Source organism: Cervus elaphus, chromosome 1, assembly GCF_910594005.1.
Source record: "Cervus elaphus chromosome 1, mCerEla1.1, whole genome shotgun sequence".
Classification (NCBI taxonomy): Eukaryota; Metazoa; Chordata; class Mammalia; order Artiodactyla; family Cervidae; genus Cervus; species Cervus elaphus.
Genome location: NC_057815.1, coordinates 90,916,426 through 90,930,219, shown reverse-complemented (window position 1 = coordinate 90,930,219; position 13,794 = coordinate 90,916,426). Strand labels below are relative to the sequence as shown.

Below are 13,794 nucleotides of genomic sequence, written 5' to 3'. Positions count from 1 at the left end.
TAAATATTAAACCAAAAGCACTGCCCCCAACCCCTGTAAATATGAGGTTTCCAGCTAATGAGAGTAGGCTGTCTTCCTGGCCTGGTTTGAGAACCAAGCACTTTTCTCTCTAATTCATCTGGGTAAATCTTTCCCCAGCCCCAGTTATTTTCTTCAGATGCACACACAGATCAGTTCTTTGATGAATACTTGAGATGGATCCTCTTAGCTTTGCATAATTTTCTCTCTCTCTCTCTCTCACACTCATCCTCTCCAGGACTATAGATGTGTTTTCCGCGTTAGTGTCCTTGAGTGTGACTTTCAGATTCTCAACTCGGAGGCAAGGTCAGGATCTTTGGAGATATCCCTCTCTGCCACACCATGGAAATTTTTCTCATTGTTATTGTTGTTCAGTGTCTCAGTATGTCCAACTCTTTGTGACCCCATGGACCGCAGCAGCCAGGATTCCTCATCCTTCACCATCTCCCAGAGCTTGCTCAAACCCATGTCCATTGATGATGGTGATGCCATCCAACCATCTCATCTTTTGTTGCTTCCTTCTCCTCCTGCCCTCAATCTTTCCCAGCATCAAGGTCCTTTACAATGAATCGGCTCTTCACATCAGGTGGCTAAAGTATTGGACTTTCAGCTTCAACATCAGTCCTTCCAATGAATATTCAGGGTTGATTTCCTTTAGGATGGACTGGTGTGAGCTCCTTGCTGTCTAAGGGACTCTCAAAAGTCTTCTCCAACACCATAGATTGAAAACATCTAATCTTTGGTGCTTAGCTTTCTTCATGGTCCAACTTACATTTGTACATGACTACTGGACAAACCATAGCTTTGACTCTACAGATCTTTGTCAGCAAATTTATGTCTCTGCTTTTTAATATGCTGTCTAGATTTGTCATAGTTTTCTTCCAAGGAGCAAGTGTCTTTTAATTTCATGGCTGTGGTCACCATCTGCAGTGATGGTCACCATCTGGAACCCAAGAAAATAAAGTCTGTCACAGTTTCCATTTTTTCCCCCATCTATTTGCCATGCAGATGCTAAGTAACACCAAAAATAGAATTATCAGCATCTGAGAATCCTGGGTAAGTCCCATTAGAATGAATTCAGTCACATTCATTCTGTCTTCTTTCATTTCAATGCTGATGATGAATTCAGAAGTGGGGACTTTACCTAAAAATAGTTTCCTGACAGATTAGAGGAGAACGGCAGGAGTAATGAACTATGCCACTTGACACTGCTGCCGATCACAGAGCTGCAGTGTCTGTCTATTGTCTTTTCCCCTCACTATCGACTCTGTTCTCCCTTCACCTTCCACTAACTCCTCAACTGATTTTAGAGGCTTAGCTAAAGGTATAGCCTAGAATTTTACCCCTGCAATGTCTAATCACATCTTCAATCTACCCAAAATGCATTTTGAGTCCTTACTGTCACAATATGAGTTGCAAGAGGTAGCCACGTGTTAACAGGTCACCTGAAATGCAAAAATATTCTGCCCTGTCTCCACTGTGGTTTAGTCCTTGCCATATGTATCTGATGATCAAGGTCAATTACTTCTGCCAAAGTCATATGAAGAGCCTTTTCTCTGAGTTGTTACAGATAGCAATCCGTCTAGGTGCCAGGTAAATCAGATGGAAGATAAATCAGACAAGAAAACAAGAAAAGGACTCCTTTATGCCATAATTGATCCAATATATCAACTAACTGTGAAGCTTAGTTTTTTTGAAGTTTGCAGTTATATTAGCCAATCAACAAATATCCTTAAATTTCAAAAGCATTTCAGTTAACCTTTCTGTCACTTACAACCAAAAGTATACTACAGAAAAATGCTATGAGCCTGGGTGAATTTATAAGTCCTATTACTCATTTACATTATAACTATCTTTGAACCAGTACAACATGATTTTAATTGTAACATTATAATTTGTGTTGTCACTAGAACGACTCATTACTCTTTCAAAATTGAATTGCCAGGACTTCCTTGGTGGCCCAGTGGTTAACATTCCGCTTTCCAAAGCAGTAGACACAGGTTCAACACCTGATTGAGGAACTGAGATCTCACATGCCACAGGGCAACTCAGCCCACGTGACACAACTAAGACCAGATGCAGTCAGAAATATAGATTTTTTTTTTAAATTTAGTTGCTATTTGCATAATGTTATGCTTTCAGATGAACTTTGGAAACATAGGAATGTCAGCCATCATTTACTTTTATGTAGAAAAGACTACACTATTTTTTTTTATCATTTTCCCCCCCTAGGGATATATATGAGTATACTGTCAAAAATTTTTTAAAGAATTATAGGTAGGACCATAATCAAAATAACTTAGTTCAAAGTAACTTAGTTAAAGGCCAAAGATTCCTACATAGGTTGTAGGTAAATTACAAAAGATCATTTATTGCTTAAGATGGATTTATCTTGAGATAGACATTTAATTCTGCTTTGGACTTCACTTAGCCTGAGATCTGAAGTAACACTGAAAACACTGTTAAGCTATTGGAGAGAGTTTTGTGGGAAGTAGGAAAAAATAGCTTTATTTGCTTTGCTGGGCAAAGGCAGGCAGAGCAGCCTTCAAAACTGTGTGTGTCTACTTGGAGAGGATAGTGAGAAGTTTTATAGCAATGGTTCAAAAAACTGTGATCAGCTAGTGGACATCATTCTGATTGGTTGGTGATGAGGTAAGTGGGAGTCAACACCACCAACTTTCTGGTTCCAACTGGTCTAGGGTCAAGTGCATGTAGGCAGTATACCATTGTAAACTTCTCCCACCTGGTGGGGAGTTTCAGTATCTGCAGAACAGCTCAAAGATGTTGTGTGTATCCCTTGATGGGGAATTAGGATCTTCCCCAAGACTGACTATCATTTCCTTGACTGTTTGCTTTTCCCTTGTCTCACACCCTCTTCCTTACCTAATTAACAACTACTTGAATCTTCCATTTGGAATTCAGGGAAGGTCAAGGATGTTGAATGAAATCAGTTTTCTGTAATCAAAGAAATGAGGAACACATAAAGATTTTTATGCCCAGGAGCCCCACATGGCTTTGCTCAGTATCAATTCCCCCTTTTCTCTGATATTCTTCAATCTTGAGGAGAAAAAGTGCTGGACAAAAATGGAATAATCATTTTGGATAGAGACATTAGTCAAACTTAGGAGAGGAACTCGGTTTTATGGGAAATGGCTTTTAATTTCCCGTTAGGTTAACCTTCCCTAAGTCTTTCAGGAAATGGGGGGACAAATGCTCTGGCTACTTCCCCCTGAAATGGGGCACAGTTCTGCCTCAACTCATGTAATGAATATCAGGTTGAAATATTCCTGACTTCCAAGTTGAGTTTGGTGTGATTAAGAACTCAATCACTTGGGGATTTAGGAGAATAAGTCTATCTGGACCTGACACTCAAGGGAGACTTGCAGCCAGGTAACCAGTTATTTAACTTTATCTAAGTAGGTTTTAACTTCTGATGTGGTATGTGTATATATACATACATACATATATATAAAACAGGAGTTATTGGCCACTACATATGTCTCCTCTTTTTTGTTAATATCTGATCTAAAACAATTTTGGTGTAGAAGATCTTAATAGTCACAAGAGGATACCTTGAAATCATAAGGTTGTAGCTACCAGTGACAAGTGCCATCCCCTACAGCTCAGAAAATTTAAGTTCTTAGAAACACAGGAATGTGTCTGAAATCCATAATAGCCATCTAATTTTACCTTGGATATCTGAACTACAGTTATCCAATTTTGACTTTCAAATTTATTTCCTCCCAAATGGCCAAAGCAGATGTTACCGTTAATGATTTCAGTGCTTTTCTAGACACGAGAAGATGTAAGATTTGTGGCTCATAAAGTCTCCTGAAAGGAGACTATCTATCTGAAGGCCTATTCTGCCAGCTTTTCTCAGAGCACAGAGTGCCTCATTCCAAATCTCTTCCCTGAACTCCTTTCAGGGAGTTTTGAGGGTCAGTGGCTGTGGTGACCATTGACTTAATCCTTGCAGAAGCTGACAGCAAGTGCCAGTTTCCAGTTGGCAAGTCTCCTTCGGGATCTTAAATTCAGATATAGTATTGGGGATATTTTATGACTATTTCAACCCGTGGTGCTAGAAATGTTCATTCAAAGATCTGCTGAAAATTTCACTGACAGGCCACTCAGTGTGCTATTATTGGACTAGGGCTTTTAACAGTAGCCCAGAGTCTCCAATTTTTGAAGCAAACAGGCAGAGGGAAAAGGAAAACATCTCAAGTCTACTCACAGAGGCATACTTTACCAAATTTGTTGCAAATAATAACCAACAATATAAAGAGGAGGGATCTCCCAATATCTGGAAAGCACAGATTAAAATCAACACCATTCTAGACAAAATGCATAAGAATTATTAGCATATTCACTAGTTCACTTAGTAACTATATCTTGTCAGTAACTATATATTGTGTGTGTTCACATATAGACACATGCAAGCAATTGAATAGATACCTAAATAACATTGAATATGTAGTTACAAGTTGTCATAGAGATTCACATGAGATTGGATACAGACCTGAGAGTGTGGTGGGATACATACTTGTGTACTGTTGGACATAGGCCTAGGGATGTTTGGATAATCCCAAAAAAGGCAATGCCACAGAGTGTTCAAATTGCTGCACAATTACACTCATCCCACACACTAGCAAAGTAATTCTCAAAATTCTCCAAGCCAGGCTTCAACAGTATGTGAACCACAAGCTTCCCAATATTCAAGCTGGATTTAGAAAAGGGAGAGGAACCAGAGATCAAACAGCCAACATCCGTTGGATTATTGAAAAAGCTAGTGAGTTCCAGAGAGACATCTACTTCTGCTTTATGGACTACACCAAAGTATTTGACTGTGTGGATCACAACAAACTGTGGAAAATACTTCAAGAGATGGAAATACCATACCACCTTATTCTGCCTCCTGAGAAATATGTTTGCAGGTCAAGAAGCAATAGTTAGAACCAGACATGGAACAACAGGCTGGTTCCAAATCTGAAAAGGAGTACATCAAGGCTGTATATTATCATACTGCTTATTTAACTAATGTTCAGAGTACATCATATGAAATGCCGGGCTGGATGAAGCACAGGCTGGAATCAAGATTGCTGGGAGAAATATCAATAACCTCAGATACTCAGATGACACCACCCTTATGGCAGAATGCAAAGAACTAAAGAGCTTCTTGATGAAAGAGAAGAGTGAAAAACTTGGCTTAAAGCTCAACATTCAGAAAACTAAGATCATGGCATCTGGTCCCATCACTTCATGGGAAATAGATGGGGAAACAATGGAAATAGTGACAGACTTTATTTTGGGGAACTTTGAAGTCACTGCAGATGGTGACTGCAGCCATGAAATTAAAAGACTCTAGCCCCTTGGAAGAAAAGCTATGACCAACCTAGACAGCATATTAAAAAGCAGAAACATTACTTTGCCAACAAAGGTCCGTCTAGTCTAAGCTACAGTTTTTCCAGTGGTCATGTATGGATGTAGGGTTGGACTCTAAAGAAAACTGAGTGCCAAAGAATTGATGCTTTTGAACTGTGGTGTTGGAGAAGACTCTTGAGAGTCCCCTGGACTGCAAGGAGATCCAACCAGTCAGTCCTCAAGGACTTCAGACCTGAATATTCGTTGGAAGGACTGATGCTGAAGCTGAAACTCCGATACTTTGGCCACCTGATGTGAAAAACTGACTCATCGGAAAAGACCCTGATGCTGGGAAAGATTGAAGGCAGGAGGAGAAGGGGATGACAGAGGATGAGATGGTTGGATGGCATCACTGACTCAAGGGACATGAGTCTGAGTAAACTCCAGGAGTTGTTGATGGACAGGGAAGCCTGGCATGCTGCAATTCATGGGGATTACAAAGAGTCGAACATGACTGAGTGACTGACCTGAACTGACTGATGTGCCTGTGACCTTTAAAAATGAGCTATAATTTACACCAGAAAAAGACACTGAGTCTTCTCTGAGCTGTTCATTGAAAATGTGTCAGTAAATCAAATGCAAATAAGAGAGTCATCCTTTTCTATAAGAAAATGAAAAGACAAGATTTGTATACACTCTATGGAGATACTTACAAATTTTTGTTGAGACATCAGTGAATACGATATGTGTCTTATTCTGGATGAGAAAATATATTATTAAAACATGTAATTTTCATCAAAGCAAATATATAGTGTCACGGCAAGCTATATATACTTTTATGGGAAGTTTGCAAACTTTTCAAAATGAGCCTGATGTTTAGAGCTGGAGGAGAAGGTAGCAAAGGAGGAGAGTGATGAGGAGGAGCAAGTTCCTCAGAATTCAGCCTTCTAAATGGTGTCATAACCTCACATAGTAAAAAGAAAATTGTCAAATAAACTGAAATTAATGATTATGTTGATAGATTATTTTACCTGTTTGGGAAAAATAGGCTTAAATATTTACCTATCACAAATAAAAGTAAATTCTAGGTTGTTAATGAATAATTGAATTTTTCATTTCTTTTATTGAGGGGTAATTGATTTACAATGCTTTATTTTTTGCTACATGGCAAAGTGACTCCATTATACTTATACATATACACACACATATTCTTTTTCATATATTTTATATGGTGTTTTATCGCTTTATCACAGGACATTGACTATTGTTCCCTGTGCCATACGGTAGGACCTTGTTGCCTATACAATGCAAACATAATCATCTCCATCTGCTAATCCTAAACTCAGTCCATCCCTCTCCCCAGATAACCCCTTGGCGACCACAAGTCAGCTCTCTGTGTCTTTAGTCTGTGTCTATTCTGTGGAAAAATTTATTTGTGTTATATTTTAGATTCCATGTATGAATGATATTGTATGCTATTTGTCTTTCTTTCTCTGACTTACTTTGGAATGATACTTTCTCAGTCCATCCATGTTTCTTCAAATGGCATTATACCATCAGTTGTTTTTTTTAAAAAAAAGAGGTTAAAACTTTAAAATAATTGCTAGGAAATGAAACTTTTCAAAAGTAATGTGGTAGAAGAAATAAAAAGGAAAAATATGAAAATAAGAGCTATATATAAAACACTTAAAATTTAACATAAACAATAGAATAAATGTTTGTAAGAGATTTCAAAGAATAGTATTATTTGTAAGTATATTTGATGTAAAAAGAGTTAATCATAACCTTTTAGTAAAGATTCTCACTCCAATAGACCAATAATTCTGATAATTGACAAAATCTATAGAGTGGATTCTATGTCCCATATACTGGAGGAATAGAAAATATAAAGACAGAACAATGTCCCTGACTTCAGGAAGCTTATAAACTAAGGAACATAGAGAGTTAGCAAATATTTTTATCTTATTACTTGAAATAATACACAAGTTTGAAAATTAATGAAACATATGTCTTGGTATACATGGCCTGCTTTTATGGAACATCATAGACTAGAAGATTAAGCAATATTATTTTTCAGTGGTTTGGTGGCTAGGAAATCCAAGATTAAGGTGCTGACAGATTCCAAATCTGGTGAGGTCCTGTCCCTAGGTCACATACAGCCTTTTTTCTTTTTTTTTTTCCTGTGTCCTCATATGCCAAAGAGTTAAGTAAACTCTCTGATGTTTCTTTATAAGGGTATCAATCCCACTCATCAGGGTGAAGCTTTTATGACCTACTCATTACCCAGAGGGCCCCCCTCCCAATACCATCACATTAGAAAGGATTTGACTTATGATTTTGGAGAGGGAAATAAACTTTCAGTCTATAGCAACATCCCAAAGTGGAGAAATAAATTACATAAGTTCTAATAAACCCAAAGGCTTGTTATTATTTGGTGATTAGTATTTTATTTGAGAAGACCTTGAGATAATAAAGGGCTTCCCTGATGGCTCAGATGGTAAAGAATCTGTGTGTAATTCAGGAGACACGGGTTTGATCCCGGTGTCAGGAAGTTCCCCTGGAGAAGGAAATGGCACCCCACTCCAGTATTCTTGCCTGGAGAATCCCATGGACAGAGGAGCCTGGTGGGCTACAGTCCACGGGGTCGCACAGAGTCGGACACAACTGAGTGACTAGCACTTTCACTGAGATATGAGAAATCTTCAGGTAATAGGCATAAAAATCAGGATATGAGGCTTCTCACCCAGCGTGCTGCTGCTGCCGCTGCTAAGTCACTTCATTCGTGTCCAACCCTGTGCGACCCCACAGACGGCAGCCCACCAGGCTCCGCCGTCCCTGGGATTCTCCAGGCAAGAACACCGGAGTGGGTTGCCATTGCCTTCTCCAGTGCATGAAAGGGAAAAGTGAAAGTGAAGGCGCTCAGTCGGGTCCTACTCTTAGCGACCCCATGGACCGCAGCCCACCAGGCTCCTCCATCCACGGGATTCTCCAGGCAAGAGCACTGGAGTGGGGTGCGGTCGCCTTCTCTGCTCACACCGTGTGATTTACTAGTAAAAAGCACTCATCACCCCAGAGGCTTAGCCCCTCATGAAACCAGAGTAAACAAGAGAGGCAAAATAATCATCTTCTTTGACCACATGCACTGACCATATTAGAGGCAGATAATATTTTGTTTCAAGCCTAATTCAGAGGAGGATTTTATGAATGCTGTTTCTGTCAAATAAAACAATATATTCTGGCATCTTTATTACCTAGCAATCTCTATTATATTAATAAGAGAGATAATAATGGTATATATTGTCAGAATCTTTCTTAACAATGATATAACCCCAAATATTTAGGTGTCAAGTTCCAAACTGAATATTTAAAGTGCACGGATGATAGATTGTGCTAAATTTACACATGAGAGAGACCAGTGTGCCTGGGTCTCTACAGAAGGTTATGTAAGCAGAAAAGGTGACCAGGACACTGAACATGCAGCAGGGGTTTTACCGGGTCCACCTCTATGAAAACGTAACCCCAAACAAAGCTGCAAAAACGAGGCACTAATGTGATTACCCAGTTGGAATACTGAGTAAGGTTTGTTTATTTTTCTGTATAAAACTTTAGTTTTTCAGATTATTTTTACAAACATAACTGCCGGGGTCCAGCCTCGGCAGGATCCAGGGGATACCCTCAGGATGAACCGCGTTGGCAAGAGAGAGAGAGAGAGAGAGAGAGAGAGAGAGAGAGAATGACCAGACGGGGGTGTTTGCAGGGTCTGGCAATGCTTTATTTTTTACCGTGGCTTTTATACCCTAAATTAGTACATTTCTAAGGGGAAGATAGTTTAACATTACATCAGCTTGTCCTGCACGAAACCAGGGTGTTTTCTGCATACTTCTTTGTTTATGAGGGTCTTGTACATTATCTTCTGGCCTTGGGGCCTATTGACATTTTATGACCTAGGTGAATGCAAAGCTGTTTCCCATAATCTATTCTTTAATGAACACAAAGGTCAGTCCTTTTGCAGAAGTTATCAGTTAAATTTATCTAAAAGGTTTACCACACAAAGACTCTGCAGCTCCAGTGAGGCAGCCCCTGTTTAGCATTCCTGGTTAAAATTAACAATTTTAAACTCTTATTTTTCTAAATCTTTAACTATAACCACTTTTAGAATAATATTTTTATGTTCTCTAATAGGGCTTCCTCACCCCCGAAGGGCTCTGTGTCTATTAGGGCCTTTATACGATCAGGTTCTTTATGTTATTTTATGATTAGGGTATTATAAGCAGTCATACATAATAGCACCAAGGGCATAAATGCATTTGCCAAACAAACTAAAATACCAGCGAAGGAGTTTAAATTAAAACCCTCCTTTCACCCTGGATAATCTCATAAAATACCACTGCCCGGGAAACTTATTGGTTAAAGTTCTAAATTGATTCTTATTTGGAAAGAGATCGGGGAAGGCCTTCTGCCTGTGTCACAGAAATTAGGGAGTAGTCTATTGAAGCAAGCACCAGAAAGACAGATACCATCTTTAAGGTGAGCGCCGGGGGCAGCTTTTCGGAATCCCTGAAAACCTGATCCGCCTTGCCCGTCAGGCTTTCTCCCTCATGACCTTGTCATGGGTGGGATCTCGTGTGCCGGCTCCCGGCACACAACCTCCTCAATAATATTATGACTGAAACGTTCTTCTTCAACATTAACGTGCTAAACAATAGAAATAAAATAATGTGCATAAAGAATCTCATAGAGAAATAAGAAATCGACTTCAAATGTTAATATGGAATGTCTTTGTGTATGAAGGCATAAACCGTTTTTAATCACATTTTTTAAATTATTTTTCCAGAAATCTGTAATGAGCTCTATTCTGAAGAAGATTACATTTTTGAAGAGAAAACATGAGAAAACCTTTCCCTAATTACATAAATTTGCAGTATTAGCTGCAGTATAACTCATCATATAGAACATAAATCTACTGCTTCAATAGAGATATTTTATACCCCCAAACTGTATACATTTTCCTCCAAAATTGCAGAAATCATAAAAACGTGTTTCAAACTAAATATATAGTTTGCATTAGGAAAATATGAAATGTTTATAAGCTTATTTTGACCATTGGAAGTGTTCAAATGATAAACCTTTTTCATCATACCCAAGTTATTTAAACTGAGGAGACACTTATTACAGTTTTAAAAAAAAAAATCACACATGACTTTCCTTGCTCATTGAAAGAGCAATTGTTTGTTGAAAATAAGTAATATATTTTGCAGCTGCTTCATTGCTTTTTTCTGATCCATAGCTTTTTCATGGCATTTTGCATCTCTCCATTTCTCAGAGTATAGATTAGAGGGTTCAGCATAGGGGTGACAATGGTGTAAAACACAGCGAAGTGTTTATCAATGGGTAAGGTAACAGGAGGTCTCAAATACGTAAAAATACAGGGCACGAAGAAGAGGACCACCACTGTAATGTGGGAGCCACAGGTGGATAAAGCTTTATGCTTCCCTTCCTGACTAAGATTCTTCAAGGAGCGCAGAATGACCCCATAGGGGATGAGTATGAGTGTAAAAATGGTAATACAGATCGCCCCATCATTGGCAACTACTGTGAGGGCAGTAATGTGGGTGTCAGTGCAGGCAAGTTTTAACAAAGGATATGTATCACACCCAAAGTGGTCAATGACATTAGGGCCACAGAACAGAAGGTTGTAAAAGAAAATAATATGAAGTAGAGCATGTAAAAACCCACCAACCCAAGCCAATAGCAGCATCAGAACACACACTCTGTGATTCATGATTGTCAAATAATGCAAGGGTTTGCAGATGGCCAGGTAGTGGTCATAGGCCATGAAAACCAGGAGGAAAACCTCAGCACCACTAAATAGATGCTCTGTAAAAAGCTGGGTCATGCAAGCTTGAAATGAAATGGTTTTCTTCTCATAGAGTAAGTCTATAATTGTCTTTGGGGTGATTGAAGTAGAATAAAAGGCATCCATAAATGATAAGTAGCCAAGAAAGAAGTACATAGGCGCATCTAATGTTGGGCTGAGTACCACAGTCAAGACAATGAGCAGGTTGCCCACCATGGTCACAATGTAAATGAGCAAGAACATGACAAATAAAATTTCCTGCCCCTCAACACTCTGAGTGAGCCCCAAGAGGACAAACTCAGTTACATTTTTCCTTTGTTCCATAGGTTCTTCTGTATGTCTTATTCCAGAGTTCAGGACAGCATTATCTATAAATACAATTATTAAAAGTGACTTCCTAAAATCTTACAATAATTTGTTTTTTATTCAACAAACAGTCCTTGTGGTTCATTATGTTTGGGTACTTTCAGATATAATACAAGGCTGAATAAATCATCTTCCTTGACCACAAACTAATAGGTAGGCAAGTAAATAAAAAATAAAAAAGTGTGAGAAAAGAACACTAAATGAGTGAAGCCCTGCAACTAATTTTCTATCTAGAATCTTTAAATTGTACATATAGGTAATATCTCAGACAAAAATAAAAGCTGATTAAAGTTTTAAAAAGAAGTAAAGCAAGATTTAATGTCCATTTCATGAAAGAGGTGACTTTCCTCCTTCTAGGGTTGGAAGAAACTTCTCAACCAATCAATTAATCTCAAACAAATATATCTAAAAATTTCAAATATTTAAAGAACTTAGGAAAGTATAACAAAACACCAATGGACAAAATAGTCTGAACATACACATGTTAGATGATATACACAGAGTTATTATCAAAAGTAAAGATCTGTAAGCAATTAACTAACAAAAGATAAAAATATGAAATAAATTAAAATGTCAACAAACAGAGGAAAAATGCCTCTGAGTGACCAACAAACATATGATCAGATGCTGAAGCTCGTCTGTGAATAGAAAAGTAGGACTTGAAGTCACAGCTTGCTTAGTACAGTATTTGCTTGAGTTCTTGGAAGTCAATCAGTCAAGATATATGGATGCTACCTCATCATTTAATTTTAACAGATTAGCATGCTGTATTTAGAGAACATAAAAATTGAAAGTAGGGTCAGAGTTATAAAAACCTGAAATGAAAATACTGCCATATCATTAACCTTGAAATTAATTTCTAAGAGTACTTTGTGGAAGGTAAATTTTTTTCAGATCATTAGAATATGAAATTATCCAAAAGGTGTATCACCAAATAGAATCAATTTTTGCATATTTAATAATCATGAAGGAATCCTAACATGGCTGATTATGAAAATCACAAAGGAAAACTCTTAAAGGGTTGAATTCTCACTCCACCAATGTACTCTTACAAAACAGAAAGCCTCGTTAAGAATTTTGTGTCTGAATACACTTCCTGGGTTACCTGCAGAAGATGAAAGTTATTCAATCCATGTTCTGAGCTCTGGTGCCATCTCTTTAGTCCTTCATGCACTGATGCCATTAGTCCTTCATGCACTGATGCCATCTCTGGCAAAATAATGAGCAAGGTACATTCAGCATCACTGGATTTTGAGTCAATCTTGCAGGAAGTGTAATTCATCTCAGACATTCAGAAAAAAAATACTTTTCAATTATTGGAATTTTCAAAATGAATATGAATGTCCTGTTACCTAAGGAACTCTGAATCTTGATTGTGAAAAGAAGCTCAAAATGTTTACTATCATCAGAATTTGTCCTGATAACAAACAAATGTTAAATCACCATTTTAATCAGAGAAAGAGAGAGAGAGAGAAAACTTCAAATTATGTAAGGATTGATTAAAAAAAATTAATTTGCTGCTTGTGTCTATACTGGTGAAAGTGAAATGGACTTTGCAAAATTTTGATTCCCACTTATATTGTCCTGTCTTCAAACAGCATTGTTGAATTTTGGGTTTCTTGAAGGATGGGAATGATTTCATGTATACACTTTATTATGTTCTGAGTCCATCATTTTAATTCTAGTAGGTCTGTCATGTGATTGCTACTGCAGACAAACACTCCTCAGGTTAAAGGCAAAGGGCTGTCAACACTTGGTCTATATTTAACTGCAGTACATACAGGTGAGGCATTCAGTAGGTCCATCTCCAAGGGTGATTTTTGCCTAATTAAATTCATTGGAACATTAATCATAATTTTGAGGGTAGAGTCGTTGTCTCCAGAGATGGTACCAGAACAATCACCATGTGGAACAGGACTTATAGAATCCTGCCCTCTGGGGGAAAAAGCATAAAGTGTAAATTGAGACCATATCACCAAAAGGGAAAATCAAATCTGGACAGAAATGAAATATGTAAAAACTTTCTAGCTTAAATCAAACCTTAAAAATAGGCAAATATTCTTCTAAGTTTAAGCTTTGTCTTGGAAGATAATATCTGAATTTATTTCCAAATATTATTAATGCTAACTTCAGAATAAGTTATTTAAGGTTTATTTCAAATGCAGATAAAGGTTGTCATATGATTTCAGGCAGAC

At 37.9% G+C, this 13,794-nt stretch overlaps 1 protein-coding gene across 1 annotated transcript; it reads right to left on the bottom strand.

Moving 5' to 3' along the window:
- Window positions 1-10,639: 10,639 nt before the first annotated feature.
- On the bottom strand, window positions 10,640-11,557 carry LOC122708961 (olfactory receptor 4A47-like). The gene has a single exon (XM_043925890.1). The coding sequence runs from the start codon at window positions 11,555-11,557 to the stop codon at window positions 10,640-10,642; it is 918 nt and encodes a 305-aa protein (XP_043781825.1).
- Window positions 11,558-13,794: the final 2,237 nt, after the last annotated feature.

Bases quoted from the DNA above. Each gene is read 5' to 3' on its own strand.
- LOC122708961 (XM_043925890.1), bottom strand. From the start codon at position 11,557: ATGGAACAAAGGAAAAATGTAACTGAGTTTGTCCTCTTGGGGCTCACT.